Source organism: Paramisgurnus dabryanus, chromosome 1 (genome assembly GCF_030506205.2).
Source record: "Paramisgurnus dabryanus chromosome 1, PD_genome_1.1, whole genome shotgun sequence".
In the NCBI taxonomy this organism is placed as follows: Eukaryota; Metazoa; Chordata; class Actinopteri; order Cypriniformes; family Cobitidae; genus Paramisgurnus; species Paramisgurnus dabryanus.
The window spans coordinates 12,623,470-12,643,751 of NC_133337.1; the positions used below are offsets into that span (position 1 = coordinate 12,623,470).

General features: G+C 36.2%; 2 protein-coding genes and 1 long non-coding RNA gene across 5 annotated transcripts in view; 1 reads left to right on the forward strand and 2 right to left on the reverse strand.

Moving 5' to 3' along the window:
* Nucleotides 1-365: 365 nt before the first annotated feature.
* cd9b (CD9 molecule b) lies at nucleotides 366-7,486 on the reverse strand. Of its 2 annotated transcripts, none has more exons than XM_065265752.2 (8): nucleotides 7,288-7,486; nucleotides 3,161-3,263; nucleotides 1,694-1,791; nucleotides 1,495-1,569; nucleotides 1,304-1,405; nucleotides 1,117-1,206; nucleotides 916-999; nucleotides 366-818 (listed from the first exon to the last, which is right to left on the reverse strand). In XM_065265752.2, the coding sequence occupies exons 1-8, from the start codon at nucleotides 7,357-7,359 to the stop codon at nucleotides 753-755; spliced, it is 690 nt and encodes a 229-aa protein (XP_065121824.1). In that variant the 5' UTR covers nucleotides 7,360-7,486; the 3' UTR covers nucleotides 366-752. The 2 variants fall into 2 exon arrangements, with proteins under 2 accessions (XP_065121824.1, XP_065121825.1); XM_065265753.1 differs by lacking the exon at nucleotides 7,288-7,486 and adding an exon at nucleotides 5,389-5,548.
* A 2,113-nt stretch (nucleotides 7,487-9,599) lies between these two features.
* LOC135747103 (uncharacterized) lies at nucleotides 9,600-11,480 on the reverse strand. Its single transcript, XR_010531670.1, has 2 exons — nucleotides 11,107-11,480; nucleotides 9,600-10,946 (listed from the first exon to the last, which is right to left on the reverse strand). It is a non-coding gene; the product is annotated as an uncharacterized lncRNA (long non-coding RNA).
* A 5,409-nt stretch (nucleotides 11,481-16,889) lies between these two features.
* ano2b (anoctamin 2b) overlaps nucleotides 16,890-20,282 on the forward strand; it is a 37,087-nt gene continuing 33,694 nt past the window's right edge. For both annotated transcript variants that reach the window (XM_065265756.1, XM_065265757.1), the window contains exons 1-4: nucleotides 16,890-17,002; nucleotides 17,541-17,692; nucleotides 18,380-18,418; nucleotides 18,718-19,053. In XM_065265756.1, coding sequence (XP_065121828.1) covers nucleotides 16,972-17,002; nucleotides 17,541-17,692; nucleotides 18,380-18,418; nucleotides 18,718-19,053 — 558 coding nt within the window. In that variant the 5' untranslated portion in view covers nucleotides 16,890-16,971. The remainder of the gene's footprint in view (nucleotides 17,003-17,540; nucleotides 17,693-18,379; nucleotides 18,419-18,717; nucleotides 19,054-20,282) is intronic.

The window sequence follows — 20,282 nt, forward strand, 5'->3', positions numbered from 1 at the left end:
GGTACACCATTCTCTGCAAGCATTTAAAAAAATAGGTCATTGAAATTTGGCTCCCCTTGTGATGTCAGACGGGGATAATACCTCCACCTTTATCTGCACTATTCAACCACAGCATGACCATTTGTTCAGAGACTAGCATTTAAAGGATACACCCATTTTTGCTCACACCTACAATTTTATCACGCTATAATTATCTATGAATTATCAACTTAACATATATACTCTATGGACACCAAACATTTGTTTTACATCTTTAAAAAGTCTTTTGTCCCATTTAAATTGTAAAATCTTAAAGTGTGCACTAAAACAGAAGAGGGCAGAGGCACAAACGTTTAATCCTGGGAATCATGCTTTAGTCCAAGGGATTTGTTATCAACTACTTTATTTGTAATTTCAATGGTTACTGTCTCCAGACACAAAGAAAATAATCAGCTCTTTATTAAATAAGCTATTCTATAAAATGTTACATTCAATAAGAGAAATTTAAGTGGCTAGTAAGTACATTTAAAGAGGCTTATATATGAACATTAAGCTAAACACCAAAGATATTAAAATTTAATTGACAAGGCCATTGACGTGGTGAGACTCTTGTCCAGTGTACGCTTGGCCTGTAACAGTTTTCATGCGTTTGGAAAATGCTGGGCTTGTTAGAAGACAAAGTTGGAGTGATTTTCCAAACACACACACGCACGCACGCACGCACACAATCAGATAAATACACAGCAGAAAACAGGCTGTTGGATAAGAACGGCTTATACAATGTCCCGGGTTCGTCGGATGGCACAACATAGGAGCATGCTGAAGATCATACCGAAGATCTGTCAATAAGAAAGTCGGAGGTTATTATCTGATACCCAACAAGACCAGAAACATGCTGTCATACAGAGAAGCCTGTGACATCACTACCACACTCACCATGATCACACCAATGCCGATCCCAACGCCTCCAATGATGTGAAGCTTTGAGGTGAAGACATCTTTGATGGCTTCTGGGCAGCTCTGGGGTTTAAAAAAAAATACATAAAATGTAATTAGAGTTAAAGGAAAGACACTATTCAGGTCCACATTTCATTGAGCGGTCTATGTTAATTTCATTATTTGTGAAGTTTCTGGTACCGTGGTGACCAAGATTTCAAGTCCCTCCTTTTTCGGGCAGGTTTCAGTTGCCCCATCGAACGCAGTTCCTGATGGTCCGCAGCACTTCAGCTAGAAGTACAGAAAAGATTCATTCAATAAACTTTTTTATACAGTCATGACACAATAGTTTGTTTTTACTCTTAAAGGCATGAAAACTCAAACTTACTCCATACTGAATCAATCGCAGCGTTTCCCTCAGAGCCTCCTGTTTTGTGTCTTTGTAGTTGTTGAACGTCTGTGTGTAGAACTGCTGAACCTCATTCACAATCTAGGAAGAATAAGACACAGTGAGGAAATGAACAAGAAACAAGAGAATAACAACATTTCGAGCATTACTCCAGTATGAGTGTCACATACTTTGTCTTGATTGGACAATCCCCAAATTCCTGCAGCCACTTCTGCTGCAAATATGATAAGCAGGAACACAAAGAACTAGAAAAAGAGTGAGAGACACAGAGAGAGATTTCAACTTCAGGTGGATTTTCTATCTATTTAATCAACAATGTTTGTTTACGCCCAACAAAATCATTGGCGAGAAGAAAGGAGGGGTCCTCACCAGTCCCAACATGCAGGATGACTCTCTTATTGCTCCACAGCAGCCAAGGAACCCAACCACCATCATAACCGCCCCCGCCACGATGAGAATATAGACCCCTGAAATTCAAATAAGACTAAATAAAACAACTACATAGACAGCTGTGCATACCTCCAAAACATCATTCATTTATTTCTCTGTGCCATTACGGTTCTTGTTATTTTACCCAATAATGCAATGGTGAGCACAGTAATCAAAATGAATGTTTTTATTAATAAATTTGGCAGACGCCAAAGCGACATACAGTGCATTCAAAGCTATTGTTATCAGTATTTGTGTTCCCTTGATCGAATCCATGACCTTTTGCGCTGCAAAACCACTGAGCTATACAGGAACACCTATAGCTCTACAAGAATGTCATTTTAGTGATTTTTTTCTGCCTGATTTTGAAACATACTCTTTATTTTACAATCATGAGCGAATGAACACTGACAGCATTGATGATAACTTTATACTACAGCTAGCTTGTCAGTTGAAATAAGACCAAAGCATGCAAAATATGCAAATAATAGTCAAAATAAAAGCGTACTGTGCCGTAACCATAGAAACGCTGCTACGACTACCTGCTTTTCTGGACAGTCTGCCATTGGGATATTTGTCATTGTGGGAAAGGCCCTCTCTCACTCAAACAGTGTCACTTAAACTCTGACTTAAAATTGGATGCTTGCTTAGCAAACTGATAACATTTCTGGGTGGGGTCAAGAATCACCTTAACTATTGTTGAAATAAAATAAACCAAGGCCAAACAAAAGTAGTTGGGAGAAAGAAAACAATGGGAGTTCTGTTGGTGAGGAAGGAGAAAGGCGGCTCTGTGAGACATGAGCGAAAGGGGCAGAGAGCTGGCATCATGTGGGCCAAGCACAGCCTCATCTGAACAGCACGGCCATTATAACCCAAACAGTCCTGCTCCTAAATATAACGCACATACTGACACAAATACAGCAACACTGCTCGATTATTTTCAGGCTGTTTTTCGGCAGACTTTTGAGTAAACATGTCTTATTAAGTTTTTATGTTGAACATGTTTGACTTAATGTAAACACTAGGGCTGGCAGGCTTTTTGGTTTAAATATACTGGTTCTTTAAGTAACTAATTGTTTAAAGTTTGAGGTTAATTTATAATCTGTATGAATGTTAAATGACCAAGTTTACTATTCACACTACCGGTTAATTTATTATTCGTCATTCGATCATTCTACCGTCAATGAATTTCAGACATTCTTTATTTAAATGATATATTCAAATGAAGTTCCTGGATTAAGTGTTTTCCGTTTCTATGACTACTATCATATCCAAACAATGCTTTTCAACTATGATCATGTGGGTGATAAGGGGAGGTATGGAATGTGTTGAGAGATCCATGTAGAGTTTGGTCTCAATAATCGTTTAAAGGGACATATTGCGGCAATTTACGACTCCAAATCTCACCTGTGAAAAACACAGAGGGGGAGTCTTCAGAAGAAAACAGTCCTTTTGTTCTTTCATCGAAACGCAGCCAGAGTCCAATGGCCAAAACTCCTGTGCCTGCGAGCTGAAGGACAAAAAAAAAACAAGAAAAGAGAAATGTTACAGATACATAACCCAGCACAAGCACAGTTAATGGCAAACTTACTCTGAGTGCTCACATTAAGTATAGCTGCAGGCCAAGCATGGCATTATTTACAAGGGTGGAGCACACAAGTCGTCACTCACAAAACCAAACATTTCACTCTGTTTCCTGAGAATGAAGTCCAACAGGCCCTTTAAAGAAAGGCATTCACATACACTGAAACTGACCTGATAGTCTTGCTAGCTCAATTTCAACAGCAGGGTCTCGCTTCGCAAAGCAAACATTGTGGAAAAATGTGTGGCATCAAGTATAATTCATATTGCCCAACTACAGTTGTTGCTCCATGATGTTACAATGTGGCACGAATGAGTAACATTAGATTGTAACAATCCTGTTTCTACATGTTTTCACAGACAAACGTTAGACATAAGCCCACTGACTCACACACATCCAGAAAAAAAATACTAACAAAATAATAAAGACATATTTAATTGTATATTCAGTTAGGATGAGCTAAAAGCCTTTATAAAATCATCTCCCCTAATAAACGCACACCTGCGATCACAAATATATTAATAACCAAATGGCTGTCAATCATAAAAGCCCCAAAACTATTTCACTTCATGAGGGGAAGAATTATTCTGAAAAATATCAACAAATAATGCAATTACAATAGTTAGTGTTGATAGCGTGGTTAAATGTAAACATGTTTTTGTGTAAAACAATTCATACATCAGGCCAGAGGAAATGGAAAAGTACAATAGTTCAACTTCTTGTATTCTCATTTACCCCTCAATGAATTTGTGCAAAGGGTGGGTGTGTTCCTATTGTGTGTTTTGACTAGAATGCACCCAAAAACCATAGCAACATACCATTCTAGCAAAACCAGCTTTCACAACTTTACCACCCCCCAAACTATGAGTCACAATGAGTCAGTGGTGTGGAGACTCGCAAAGATTTCCAAAATAATCCAATTCACACAAAAATTCCACTCCCACTTCATGTGAAAAGTTTTATTTGTTTTCAGCTTATTTGAAATGCTTTAGAAATATTATTCTGGGGAATTTTTCAAATAGAGATCACCAAAGGGTCAAATGGAAAAGCAAACTTTAGGTAATGTTTACTATGCGAAAACTACATCAAACCATATTAATCTGTGTACTATTATCTCAGTGTTGTTTTATAAACACGCATAAACAAAACCTAAACAAAGTAGGCTACTCATCATTTTAATTCTTGAGTTAACACAGAGATATAATGACCTTGCCTGTCTAATCTAATGCTTGATGATTATACAGCACAGAGTCACACAATCATATACAATCAGGATTTAGTCATTCGGGTTTTTCAGGATATTTAGTAGGTCATACAAGTGAAATCCCATCCCAGTGTTGATACTACAGAAACACTCAATAGTTGCCAAATACTACACCAACTTCTATTCAAGTAAACGTCCAAAAATGGATTCAGTGATTTAACTGAGCTCTGCATTTACTGCATTCATTTAACTTTAAATGGATCATATTAAGCTATTATTTAGTCAACATCAGTAAGCCCATTTCTTTTGTTTGCTGTTTGATAAATATTAACATTACAGACAGACGCCGATTAGACTGCATTACTTATGTCCACTAAACATTTAACCGACTGTATGATTATTCGCATGAGAATTTACATGAATGATTTTCCATCGATTCGAGGCACCTGAATTAAGAGCGCGCGTAAATACGTCACAGCGTGCGCGTCTTCTTTTTGCGCTTTTAATAACTTTAAATACAACACAAATGTGAACTGTTGACAATGATCCACATATCTTTGTAGTCACGTGTTTGTAAGTCTATACTAGAGTAATAAAAACAGACCTATCAACATATTGTGGACCATTTTATCATACCATAACAGCAGCATTCAATACACTATATACAATATAGAGATCGAGTTCGGAAAAAAAAACTTGAGAGTAGAATATAAACATCTTCACACACTGTTTTTACCTGACCACACCTCAGTCACACCATTTCAACATTTCCGCGTTAATACTACCGCATTTTCCTCACAATCACATCTGAACGATCATGTACGGATGTATAAATGTTAAAAAACCTACCCAGAAGATGAAGTTGAAGATAAAGAGCAAGTACTTTATACACTGAAGTCCACCAGCGGCCATGGCTAAGCTGTAAACTCACGATTGAGTCGAGAAAACGATTGATACTGAGCCTCTGAAATGTGTTTTCTCAAATTTACAAAGACGAAGAGAAGAAAAAAAATTCCTGCAGGCCGCACCCTCTTTCGGTTTACCTGGGTACGTCAGAGAAAATCAAGGGCTAAAACAAGGAGGCGTGGTTCGGTTAGCCTACCTGGTTTTAACAGAGGGGTGGCGTGGGGCGTGGTTTTATGTTATAGCGCGAAGCAGGACACGATTGAAAGGTTACGAACAACAGCGTGGGAAATTAACTGTTCAAGTGGAAAGCACCAAGTTCAAAGTTGTTTAGACAGTGTTAAGTTTTAGGTTCATAAATGTTTGTAAAAATATTACTCAAGCTGCCCCTGTAGGGAAATCTGGGAAATCAGAAGAAAGTGGCCCATTTGCTTGACACCTATTTTTTTTTCCAAAATGAAAAGGAGGATTAATGCTGCGTTCCAGGCAACCTGTAACCCGTAAATCACGACTTCAAAACCACGACTCACGACTATGAACTGGGAGTACATCGATCTAGTACGAGTTCACGGGTGGGAAGTCACGGGTTTGACTGCCGTTCCAGTGCGCTTTCACAGGTAGAAGGTTGTAAAAACACGGGTTACACGTTGGCTGGAACGCATACTCCCAGTTCAGAGTCTTGAGTCGTGGTTTTGAAGTCGTAATTCACGGGCTCAAAAACCTGCCTGGAACGCAGCATAGGCACAGCTCAGGAAGACGACTCAAAAGTCACAGCAAGTCCTGATTCAAAGAAGAGTAAACTTCATACTAGTGCACATTTAGACTGGTTTCTATACTTTAATGTATAATATTTCTATACGATAATAAAAATATCGATATTATTGGAAGCAACAAGCACACATTCATTGTACAATCTGTTGGGGTTAAATTAACTGAGTTGTTTCAAACCATTGTTGGTTCAAATAGGTTAATTTAAACAAATGTTGGATTTGTCCATGCCATGCACTCTCAGAAAAAGGTACAAAAGTTGTCACTGGGATGGTACCTTTTCAAAATATCCTAATATGTACCATTTAGGTACAGATATGTACCTTATGGGTATCAGATATGTACCTCTGTATACCAAATAGGTACCATATGCATCTTTTAGTTACAAAAGTGTACTTTTGTATCGCCCCAGTGACAACTTTTGAGCTATATTGTACCTTTTATTCTGAGTGTGGTGTTTGAAACAACCTATTTTTTGCATTTTGGCTTAAACTTAAAAGTTTTTGGTGCTTCTTAAATCAATATTTTTTTTAATAACATCAGACTTTGTTACTATTAAAATGTTTAAACATGAAAAACAGGCTAAACATGCCTAATGTATGGCAAAGTTGCTGTTTTCTTAAACCGTTAGGCTCAGCCGCACACATTGCTGCTTGCAATCAATGCATACATTGCTTTAAACACACACTTGCCAAAACTGCTCGCCTTGTTGACCATACATTGTTAATATGAATGAAACAAGCCTTACATTAGTAGTTTACTTCTGCTTTTATCCTTACCACAATTACCTAACACAAAAAAGAACTAAATAACATTTGCAACATGCAACAGTTTTAACACATTTGTCATCTTTGCTACATTTAAGATTAATAATACATGTTCAAATTGATGTTTGTAATAGTATTTACAGAAATTTGTTTAAATAAATAGTTTAAAACAGGATGCTCAAACAAGTTAGAAAAACAATTTATAATAGATAGCATATGCTACGGACATAGTTGAGTTTAAAGACACACAATAATACATAAGCACAATAATAATCTATGTTTATATGTTTGTGAACTGATGTGAACTCACCCAAAATATAAAATTAAAGATAAATAAGATGTATTTGATGCACTGTTCTCCACCGGACAAAGCTGCCATCATGTAAACCCAATCTATAAATCCAATAAACAGCAACAGAAGTTTCCTTGTCAATTTGTCGAATGCTTAAAATCCCAAAGGTCTCTGTGTGCCCTTGTTTTGCTAGTCTGTGGCTGACTGGCGCTGCCCTGAAGGGCTGAGACTGTTTATAACTGACAAGTCCCACCTCTATGAGAAACTGAGGAGCTTTCAAGCTGCTTGCTTGTGAGGTTTCTTTCACATATTGATAATATGATAGCATGTTTTAGTGAAGTGTTCCTTAATGTGGGAACCCACATTTTGTAAATCAGTTTTTAAAACATCTAATTTAAATTGTCAGCTCAATAGCAGAGAGCTCCCCGATCTGAACGTGTCAGAATGGGGAGCTATATCAAATGTGAAGTGCTGTGGGTTCTCAGGACCAGGATTAAAAACCACTTTCCAAAAGGTCACTGAAATTTGTACCAATACCTTTCAGAAGTTGACATATTTGACTGAAATTAACATGGCATGAGGTCATATTTTTACAATGTCATGTAGACTCTTCTAATAAAAGCAATTCACCAATAAAAGGCTTCCTAAGCCCCCTTTGCTGATAAATAGCAAGACACATACAGATCTGTAAATAGCACAAACATTATCACTTGGTCAGAAACCTACAAACTGACTTAGTGTCTCATGAAAGCTAGCAGACCACATGACAAATCCTTCCATTATCAGTAATGATCTGATAATTGTGGGACGTCCACTTCCTGAAATGACACAACAGTCAGGCCTAACAGTTACTGTTTCTGGTAATTCGTTATTGCACTTGCCTCCTCAATAATGTCTTAAAGTACTAAATCCTCAAACGCGTAATAGCAGGGCTTAAGTCATATTTATTTTTAAAAAACGTGGCATTTGCAGAAGACAGATAATGCAGATAATTAACATGCACTGCTACCTTGTGCAACGATTACTCATAGCTGCTTCCACACTGAATGTTTGCTGTCCTGTTTACAGAGAAAAGCTGTGCTCCATCTAATTATAGAAATGCTTTCCTTTGATTGATTTTTCCTAAAGCTGGTGGTGCCGGTTCTTTGGAGAGGCGCAGTAAGGATGACAAGTTTGTTTAGAGCAGGATTGTTTTGTGCTGAAGAATAAGCCCATTGTCCCTATCAGAGCAGCCAACTATTTCACCCCCAGTGTTTTGACATCCATCCATCTTCGTCTGTGATGGACGTCACCAATAGCAATCAGAGCACAATGACAGTCACTCCAGGGATAAGTCGGAATGGTTGATTTACAGTTATGAAATAAAGTTAAAAGAAACAGTTATATACTTTATGAAGCAGGCAGATGGCTTAGAATTTAGTCACAATTCAGGAATGATTTTACACTGCATGTTTCTCACGTCATCATCCCAGATGCTCATTAAATTTAATGTCCTTGGTACAAAAATAGGGCTAAATTATTTAGGTATGAAGTTCCACAAAAATAATTTCTTGTGGACACAAGGCTCGACCTTAGTGTGCCATTTTTGCCAGTAATTTCAATTGGAGAGAGAGAGGCTACTAGGTAAACAATATATGGTCTTCCCAGGTGAAAAAAAATTATATTAAAAATATACTTTAAAAAAGTGTACTAAGTATATTTTCTAGATTTTGTACTATTTTCGTCAAATCCAAGTATAGTTAAGTGTACTCAATTATGTATTAACTTCAACTTAACACCTATTTGATTACACTTCAAGTGTAAATAGTATGCTAAAATGGAACAACTTTTTTTAAACTTCAAGTGCACTAAAATACACTCCTGAAAATCAAGATTCATGAGTAATTAAGCACACTTACAGTACAATTGCATTGTATTGCCATTTTAATGGAAATACACTTAAAAAGCCATTGCAGCACAAATTATAGTTGCGTTTAAGTACATTTTGTGCATACTGCTATCATACTTATAATTAGTATAAACTATGTTAATTTAGTATGCTTCTGTAATATTTCAAGTGCTCTACAAATGCACTTCCTAACTATTTTTAGTGCTTTTAAAGTGTCCCACTATGACAATAATAATGTTTTTAAAGTGAAGTTCAATTACAACCTAAATATCATAAAGACGTACTTTCAGTGCAATATTATTATAGTGTATTTTTATATTTTAAGTATATTTAATTTGTACTTTTATCCCCATTTTGTTATACTTAAGCATGAATATTGCAATTACACTACAAGTGTATTATATAAAAATTCAGTTCAAATGCACACAAACAGATTACAAACTGCATTTCAAAAAAGGATCTTTATTATTGACACAAAAGTAACACACAAAACAGATATTGGCAAAATGGGAACCTTAAACAGTCGACTTTCTTTGAAATGCCGGGAAGAGAACAATTGCGAACAACTTGTACTATATGCACATCTAGCTCTGATTTGAACTACTGGAGGCCTTGTAACTGGCATTGTTGCACTTCCTCCGTAGAAGGTCCCGGATCTCTGCCACCTCGATGTTGGGAAATCACTCCCTCACTGCATCTGTAAAACAGGAAAGAGACATTTCAATTTTATTTATATAGCGCTTTTCACAATTTGTAGTTGTTTCAAAGCAGCTTTACATTAAAAGAAGCAGGGGAAACATAGAAAAATCAACAGACAATATAAGTAGCAAAATACAGCGGCTATGAATAAACTTTACAAGCGAGCAAATTAATAATGTCTCGTATAAAAGAGGGTGCTAAGTTAAGCCAATGTTGGTTGACTCCCCGAGGTTGAAAAACCCCTAGGAGAAAAACCTCAGGGAGGAACAAAAAGTCCTAGGAGGAAAAGATATACACATATATATATGGGATGTAAACGGATAAGGAGATTTAGCGGGTTCCGTCGGTAGTCAGGCATCGGCTGGGCATCACGTTGAAGGGCAGCCAGTAGATCAGTGGTGTGTTGACCTCCACGGCAGCCGGAACTGGTCCGTTTGTCTCAATGTCCTCGGGTTTGAGGACGAGACAGGGAGAGAGAAACAAAATCCTATTAGTGTAGGGGCCATTCACATGTAATGCAAGTGTTACACAGTGTTGTGTTTTAATATATGCTCGGTTCCAGACAGGCTAGCTATTGCGGCATTAGTAAATTACCTAGACAAGTTATGTGAATGCTTTGTTCTGTACAAGCTAACTTTTGCGAGATAAGTATAATATACTAGTCAAAATATGTGAATGCTTTGTTAAAGAAAAAATTCTTAAAGAATAATTCCGGTATTAAACACTTTGAGTCTCATTTCTGGTTTGTTTTGGATGAACTACAGTGTTGGTCACTGAAATTTTGACAATGGGTCATGTCTTGACTTTTTGACTTGTTTAGAAGCGTCTCTTGACTGCTTCAGAATGGAGGTCAAGGGCCATGCACAAGCATGTCATTAAAACAACACTTAACGTTCATTTTTAAAACCGAGTGGTTTGTGGTTTTCGTTGATGATTAAAAACAAGTAGTGTAGCAAAATACAGTTTCTGTCGTGTTTTATTTGGCATTTTGTAAAGTTCCATTGACTTCTCTTGGAAATGAGACTCAAAGTGTTAAATGGCAGAATTATCCTTTAATGCAGTGGTTCTCAATCCTGTTCCTGGGGACCCCCTGCTCTGCACATTTTGTATGTATTCCTTATCTAACACACCTGACTCTAATCATCAGCTCATTAGATGAGAGCTCCATGAACTAAGCAAAGTGTGTCAGGTTAGAGAGACATACAAAATGTGCAGAGCAGTGGGTCCCCAGGAACAAGATTGAGAACCACTGCTTTAATGGACCATTTCACCCGTAGAAACATTAATCTTTATTGAAAGTGTCTCATATTTGTAGTGGAAATGTAACATACATTTCGAATTTGGTGCCTATTTGACTGAAAAAGGGGTGTTTGTAGTCTCACCCCCTCAACAAAGATATTGGACTTCCTTCTTTCAATGATGCAAAATGATGATTTTTACATCATTGAAAGAAGAAAGTGCAACACTGAAATCTGTATTTCTCCTGTCTCAGGAAATGATGCACGAACATTCAAAAACATGACTGGGGTTCTAAAGATACTAGGCTTAAAGGAATAGTCTACTCATTTTCAATATTAAAATATGTTATTATCTTAACTAAGAATTGTTGATACATCCCTCTATCATCTGTGTGCGTGCGCTGCGACGCTTCGATAGCATTTAGCTTAGCCCCATTCATTCAATGGTACCACTCAGAGATAAAGTTAGAAGTGACCAGACACATCAACGTTTTTCCTATTTAAGATGAGTAGTTATTTTGGTGGTACAAAATAAAACGTAGCGCTTTTCTAAGCGGATTTAAAAGAGGAACTATATTTTATGGCATAATAGCACTTTTGGGAGTACTTCAACTCGCCTGAAAAATCCGCTCCCCTTCTTCCTCTCATAATGGGAGAGGGAGGGTGTTACTGCGCCGAGTCGAAGTACTCACAAAAGTGCTGTTCCGCCATACAATATAGTTCCTCTTTTAAATCTGCTTAGAAAAGCGCTACGTTTTATTTTGTACCACCAAACTTGCTCGTATAACTACTTGTCTTAAATAGGAAAAACGTTGATGTGTTTGGTCACTTCTAACTTTATCTCTAAATGGTACCATTAAATGAATGGGGCTAAGCTAAATGCTATCGAAGTGTCGCAGCGCGCTCCAGCGCTTACGTGCACGCACACAGATGATAGAGGGATGTATCAACAATTCTTAGTTAAGGTAATAACATATTTTAATATTGAAAATGAGTAGACTATTCCTTTAATACAAATGGGTGAAGTGTCCCTTTAGATTTAAAGTGATTGACTGTGTCTGATTCACAGACATCAGTTGGCAAATCATTTCAGAGCTTAGACACTTTTGATATTCTAGGAATAATTAAGAGACCAGAATTTTGCGACCGCAGTGTACGTGTTGGATTGTATTCTGATATTAATTCTCTAAGATACGAAGGTGCTGGGCCATTTAAGGTTTTATAGGTGATTAATAGTATTTTTAATTGTATGCGATATTTGACTGGTAGCCAGAATGACATGGGCATGAATTAAAACAAGATTAATGATTAAACTTACATCATTTTAACACAGAAACCTCTTCAGCATCAGCAAGGTCGACCACATGGTACATGACCTCTGTAAACACAAACATGGATAGACATCATATTAAAAAAGAAGGCAATCATACAACTTTAAAATATATTTTGACTCCAAGCTTCTTTACAACAGCATCTAACGTTAGTTTATCTTAAACTTAACGTGAAGCTGGCTTAAGTTGGTTACTAAACAGAATAAAGCTATTAAAACAGGCTTGCAAAATAAGCAGCATCTATCAGAACTACAGCAATGAGCTTTTAAACAACAAGAGATCGTCTATATCGTTTAAAATAGCAGAAAGAGCCATTTGCTACAGTTAGCTGAACATCTCCAACACAAGTAATCTTGCAGTTTTATTTAAGTTTTAAACATCGAATTGATTCGTTTATCAGGCATTTTGCATGTAACTTTGCTCACTGAAAAACCGCATGTTGAACTTACTAACGTTAAGTTACTGTGTACCGTCACAGTGATGTTTCCTGTGTGTGCTTTAAATTAAAACACTTCTCGCATAAAGACAAAAATAATCACAGTGAAGAACAAAATAGGAACAAATACGGAACAGATCTGCGCGATGTAGAGGAATGAAAGTCAAACTTACCTCAGCCGTACTGTTTAGCATGAAAACGAAAACCGAGTCACTCAGTAGCGGTTTGAATAATGCCGTTGATCCTGATTGGTGGGAATGAATGGGTGGGTGCAGGTGCATTCTGGGAATTGAAGTCTTTTGCCCTGGCGTTCACATGCTGCAGATGTAAATTTGACTACGAGTTCCAAGATGCATTGGATGTTTCAAATGTTTTTTTTTTCTTCATTATTTTGGATCCTCTGCTTGCACCTTATGTACTTTTTATAATCTGCGTTTTCACACGGATTTGTTCTTTATACTTTATCAATAATAAAAATATAAAATATTTTTATAAAATGTATAACGTTTACAAAACATGTTTAGTTGACAAACATGTTGACAGTTATTTTCAGTGATGCTCAGATTTTCTTAAATAAAAAAAACTTTATCAATTAAATCACATTAGCATAATAATACATGTATTTAGTAAACGCACTTGTAGATATATAATGTTTTTATCCAGTTTTTATGTTATGTGTGCTGCCTCGAACCTCCCACCCAGCTTTGAAAACAGAGACAGCACCTCTGTCATTAACCCTTCACACCTCACAACCAGCACTCCTCACATCCAGCTTTGAGGATTCCTGGAAACTTCCACCAGTTCCTATACACAAGGTTTCTGGATGTTTCACGAGTTTACTTCTGAGTACGTTTCCAAGCACTCTGCCTCATTTATCTGGCAAACCTAAAGTTTAGCAGGGATTTCCCATCCGTATTTGTCCGGATACAGCTCTTTTGATGCAGTGTATACATTTTATTATTCTAACGTATTTTATGAAAGTACTCTGATATGCAACTAAAAATACACTTATTTTAGAGTGTACCGTATAAAGTGTACAGAAGTCACACTTCTAATGAAGTGAGATCATAGTACACTTTAAAAAAGTAAATTAACAATTAATTTCCAAAAAATATACTTCCCATAAGTATATTGAATTGTCACTCTAAGTATGTCAAATTTAATACACTTAAAAAAAATAAACTTCTATACAATTTAAAATACATTGACAACAAAGTACACTTTCAAAAAGTACATTTAAAAAATAAATTAATTACTGGTAAATTAGTATACTTATTTTTCTGGACTCTTAAGTTGAACTTAATTACATCTTTTTTTGAAGTATACTTTCAAAAAGTACAATTAAAAGATAATTGAATTTCTGGTAAATTAGTATACTTATTTTTGGACTCTTAAGTTGAACTTAATTACATCTTTTTTGAAGTATACTTTCAAAAAGTACACTTAAAAGATAATTGAATTACTGGTAAATTAGTATACTTATTTTTTTGACTCTTAAGTTGAACTTAATTACATCTTTTTTGAAGTATACTTTCCAAAAGTACATTTTAAAAATAATTGAATTACTGGTAAATTAGTATACTTATTTTTTGGACTGTTAAGTTGAACTTAATTACATCTTTTTGGAAGTATACTTTTAAAAAGTACATATTAAATACTCTTTAAATTAAGTACAACAAGTAGAAGCATACTTGTTTTATACTTCATGTACTTCAATCATATTTCTAATACACTAAAGTATACTACTTTTTTACCTGGGTTGTTAACAGTGTTTTAGGGCCTATATATTTAAGCAAAATCACTTGAGTAGGAGTGTGTCTTGTTCCGAGTGAAAACAGTCGTGGAAAACCGCTGTATGTGGCCATGTGGAATATGTGCACATATCTTGCGGAATATTATAATATTGGACAAGTATGTGGTCAGATATTAAGCAACAACTTAACCACATCCTAATTTGACCTGCGTCACATTATGATGAAGCACCGTCTTTTAAGGAACCCATTGCATACTTTTAGTTGTAAAAAAAGAAATTAAGTCACCATAACCTTGTACACTCCTACGAAATGAGTTACTCTGAACAAAACAAGTTCAAACAAAGGGCTCTCATTTCTTATGCTCCAAAGGTTTGTACACTACTGTGTAGCAATATTTGCATTTAAATTTCTTAAAATTTTACCAAGCTAAAATTTCCAAAACATGACAGAAAAGGACAAGTAAAGGTCATTTCTGCATGGGAGCTCTTGTGAAAGGATTGTACAGTATTTCTCCTCAGTTCCTCCTGGCACACAGTCAGTGAGGAAGAGCTGGAGATTCTTGTTAATAGAGGCACAAGGGTTGTGGCTGGATGAGAGGGTTGTAGTGGTGGGTCAGGATTATGCAGTACCGGCGCCCTCTTGTGGGCTTTAGACTAAATTACTGTCAATAAATACATAAATAAATATAAATGTAAAATTCAAAATGTCAAACTTCAGGAAAACCAGTCAGAAAATCAATTAACAGTACAATAATGAACATACAGTATAATTAAAATATGGGCGAAATTTAGGGTGCAATGATCATTTTTGCCCACTTGAGGGCATACACTACCAAAATTCTGCTAAAATATAAAAGCAGGGAACACATTTTTAACCTCAAAGGGGCTCTAAAGATGCTTCATGTCAACATTAACATAGCTCTTGGAGCTTGGAGCTTTACATTCTTCAGAAACATACATTTAATGTGTAGATGTTGCTTGGAGTGCAATGTTTAATTTATGATCAATTTGCTACCATGCTTATCTATTCAGCATGATAATTTCAGATCATTTTATCAGTTCAATAAAATGATCAATAACATCTAAACTAAGTGTATTTTATGTAAATAAATGTGAATCTGCCTGTGAAAACCCATTAAAAGTCTTTATATTTTGTGATTTTCAACATAAAATCATCCTACATAAAGAACATTCTGTGAAAATATAACCTTGAAATCTTTAATATTGTATGTAAAAACCAATGATTGAAATAACATTTAAGCATTTAGCAGACACTTTTATCTAAAGTGTCTTAGAAAGATTAGGAAAAGTTATGTTTTATAGGGAGGCAATATAAAGTACAAAAAACTTGTATCTTGCTTATACCACGATACAAGTTTTCACTATTCCGAAACAATACCTGTTGAGAGAAAAACTGAGTTAGTGTTTGTTTTTACTGAAAAGAGAAAATAATGATGATAATATAATAATAAGATTAAAACTTTAGCATTTATTTCACAGCAAGGGTAAAAAAAAGTAAGAGATAAAATATGTGAAACTCTTTTCCTTTCCAGTGGGCTAAATTTATCCCAAGTGTAACCTTCAGTATTGTATGAGTAAAATACATTACATTAAAATACATTACAAGAAAAGGGTGTGAATGAGAGCATCACGGCTGATTTAACGGATGTGCTCATCAAGAATCAAATGTGACATACTCCCAATTCTTCTTTCCAAAGGAAAATCAAGCAAATCGAGAGCAGCTGTGTGGGGGAGCTCTTGAGAGTCATAAGATCTATTTCTGAATGGAGGAAATTCCATGTATCTTCCCAGAATGTGTGGGTTGTATGTACTGTATGCGTGTGGTTGTAAACGTAGGACCTTGCTCAGAGAGAGTGATCTTGTTCGGAGTACACTTGCATTGGTGCAACTGAAAGATGAGAAGATGGATGGATGGATGGATGGGTGGATGTATGGAAATGAAATGTTTTTTTTAAAGCATATTTGCTGTGAGATCTTATAACTGCTTGAGCTTGTTTATAACTCAACCTTTTATCAATTTACACAGAAAACTGTACACCATTTATAGTTTAAAACAGGTACAGCCGTACAAATAAGCAGTTTAGGAGATCCTGGATGCTCGCACACAGTGAATGAGATGAGGAGGTGCAAAGGTCATCCTGTCTGGGCAGTTACTGGGCTTTATTCACCGTGACAGAAGGTCCTGGAAATTAGGTAAAGTTTGGCACAATCATAAGCCCTCGCTCTCTCAAGCTCTCGTGGTATTAAATTAAGCCTGGCCAAAGCCTGGAGAGGATTTTGAGCATTCACAGTCCCCAGTCTTTCCATACCTGACTGAACTTCAGCTTGCCGGCAACATGGCCGTGAGTAGATCCCCTTCGTTTGCTGGTAAGTCAGGACAGCCCTGTTCACACATAATTGCCTACACAGTTTCTCAATGTTTAAAACATGAGTAATGACGTCAACTGCAGTTACCGCGTGTTAACAGCGCACGGAGGCGCTTGCTGATAAATGCTCGCGCTGACCACACACAAGTATATAACTTCCATATATTTAATAATTATATTAAATGATTAATCCGAGTGTATACAAAAACTTATAGATGTTCACCTGTTTGACGTTTTCTATGAAAAAAATACTTTTAGATGTTTTATGTATATCCTTCTATATGCTTTATTTTTAGTTTATTTGCAACATTTTCGAGATATTAAATGTTATTAAATATCACTTATTTCAGTTTATTGCATGTACAATATAGATATGTAGAAATGTCTTAAACAACTGTGGAGCTTGTTTCTTTATTTCTTTAGGTATATTATAATTTCGTGCCATTTATACGCATAAAAAATGGTTATATAGGCTATTTTCATAAAATTATCGACTTGATGGATAGGCAAGTAAAAGTTTGCCCGTTTTTTATCAACAGATGCGCTGAAGTGTGTTGTGAGTGGAGTCAGCGCTGCGTTAAGTGAATCTTCCTCTATATACAGTGATTTAGTGGATGTTTCTGAAGTTATTGACTCCATTGGCTGCACCTTTGATGAATCTTTTGATCTTATTGAAGACCCTTTACATCATGTGAGTATAGCTAATGTAGTAGAAAACACCTAAACTTTCAAGTTCTTTTCAAGTGTAAGTTTATTGATTAACATATTATTTAATAATATATATATATATGTAGCTAAATGATACAACATTTAGTAAGGTGTTTATTTTTAGTTTATTAATGATCATTTATTTTCTTTTCCTGCTGCCTTGTTTTCGGTTTTTATTAAATGCATTACGAAATCAATAAAAAAATACGCTGTATATGTTTTAAAACAAGATTTATATAGCATTATTTCAGTACCGGATGTGGGTGGAATCTTTCTGTATCGATTTTTCTCTTTGCGTCTTGAACCTGTTGGCGAGTCCATCTTTACGCACGCACGCTCGCTTCTTCGGCGCGTTAATGATGCGCTCGGGCGCTTGGAGACGCTCAGGTATCTCCAGGGACAATTAGGTTGAGACGAATCCGAAGTTTCTGTGGAGATGCGTTCTGTTGTGCGTGAAGCAAAGCTTCGCACTTCCCAGTCAACAGTGCCAAAAGCAGACAGACGGATGGATTTCATGCTTTGCGAGATAGATGGATAAACAAAAAAGATGGATGCTGACGTTTCTGTAGGCTGACAGGAGAAACGAACATGCCACCAGTAAAACACACAATTTGCTGGAAACGCAAAGGAACTGTTGGTGTTTTATCGTGTCCTTGTGTTTTTCCTTAAGGTTAACAACATGTTGCACACAAGTGATAACAAGATACATGTGAGTATGCATTTGATTTCTAAGGATTATCAATGTTAGGCTGCTATAAGAATGCTACAGTATAGTAATACATAAAAAATAATAATCTAGAAGTAACAGGTATTAATGAAGCGTTTGTTGCTTTCACACTTTCAATCTAAATTAAAGTGCACTGAGAGCAGCTAAATTTAAGAAGCAATAGTCTGACCCACATCTGTCCTCACTTTGCACCCTCCCCTTTCTCCTGAGCTGAATTTGATATGTACAGACACACTGATCACTGAGCCTGCATACATTGTATTCTCCTCTCACCTGTTCAGGTGGCCAGTAACCTTATGGATATGGACCAGGACCCTCGTAAACGACTCTACTTCTCTGATGGGCGAAGAAAAGTGGACTATGTGCTCGTCTATCACTACCGAAAGAGGTCCCTTGTCAGGGGGTCCCCTAGTCAACATAGACTGTCTATCATTTCTAATGGAAGTTATCCTTTGGGAGTGGAAGAGAAAGACCCAGAGGGAGGGAAGGAGGAACCCGCAGAGGTGGTGTTGAACATCGGACCCCCAGACCCAGCTGATGGGGAGAAAATCATAATCCGAGAGGAGTTTGAGGGCAATTTAAAGGAAGCTGGGCTGGAAATTGAGCATGATAAAGAGGTAAGCTTAATTTAAATTGATTATATTTATAGAAATTTTCTGATCATCTCATTTCTTTTTATTGATGATATAAAACCTTTTAGTTTGAGATAAAATTGATATACCTTTTGGCAAATATATGTAATAAGGGTTTTTGGATCACTGGAAAAATCCCACATCTGACATATTTTAGAAAAACATGTACGTTTGATTAGTAAAGTTCTCAGAGTGACCGTCTTTAAGCATTTTGGTAAAAACAATTGTGAACATAGAAAGTTATTTGTGTGGCTTCAAATGGAGATCTTTGTATTTCAGTGTATTTTTTGTGTATCGCTATATGTTCATGTAGACTACACATGTACGTGTGTGTTATGGGCTGGTGAACGTGATTACCACACAGCTTTGGATAGAGTTACCATTTCACAGGGCATCAGACCAACTTGGGAATAATCTACCGTATGTATTATTGTTTAGCTTGTTAGCCATTACTCTTAAAGATGGCGTATTATTAAGTAATTGCACTATATTTGTATAGTATTAGAGATGGTCCCAAAAGAACTCTTTTTCATCTGTGGCTAATGAGTTTGTTTTTGCGCTCCATCTGGGGAATCTGGTGAACCCTTGGTCATTATTGTCAATTAGCGTTCAATCTATGAAAGAGGGGGTCCCAAATTTTCATTCTTTCCACGACCCACCTAAATACAATCTACAGCATCACAGGATACACCAAATTTTTTATATTGAAATTGAGAGAAATACACATTCAGTCTCATTTATTAAAGATTATAATTTTTTCTTGCATTGCATGAAAGTTATAAGTCACACTCACAGGTAAATTTGTAACAATAGCCAACAACACATCGTATGTGTCAAAATTATCATTGGGATATTAGGTAAAGATGATGTTCCATGAAGATATTTTGTAAATTGGTAAATGTTTAAATATATAATCCAATTTTTTTGCACCCTCAGATTCCAAATATTGTCCTATCCTAACAAACCATACATCAATGGAAAGCTTATTTATTCTGCTTTCAAATGATGGTTACATTTCTAAAGGAACCCTTATGATCGGTTTTGTGGTCCAGGGTCACATTAATGTTGAATTGCAATAACAAAAAAACCTTGGTAAGACATCAAAACCATTGTCATTGCAAGTCTTTAATTGGACTAAACTTTTTATGTCATACATTGCTTATGATTGCGTGACCCACCTCATCAAAATGTGCGACCCACAAGTCTCTCCTGTC

What these genes read in the sequence shown, in the direction of transcription:
- cd9b (XM_065265752.2), bottom strand. Translation starts at nt 7,359, where the DNA reads ATGATGGCAGCTTTGTCCGGTGGAGAACAGTGCATCAAATACATCTTA. An exon ending in TCTTTAATTTTATATTTTGG is followed by an intron (nt 3,264 to 7,287) that starts GTGAGTTCACAT and finishes TTTGTCCTTCAG; the next exon opens with CTCGCAGGCACAGGAGTTTT. An exon ending in GATTGTCCAATCAAGACAAA is followed by an intron (nt 1,406 to 1,494) that starts GTATGTGACACT and finishes TATTCTTCCTAG; the next exon opens with ATTGTGAATGAGGTTCAGCA.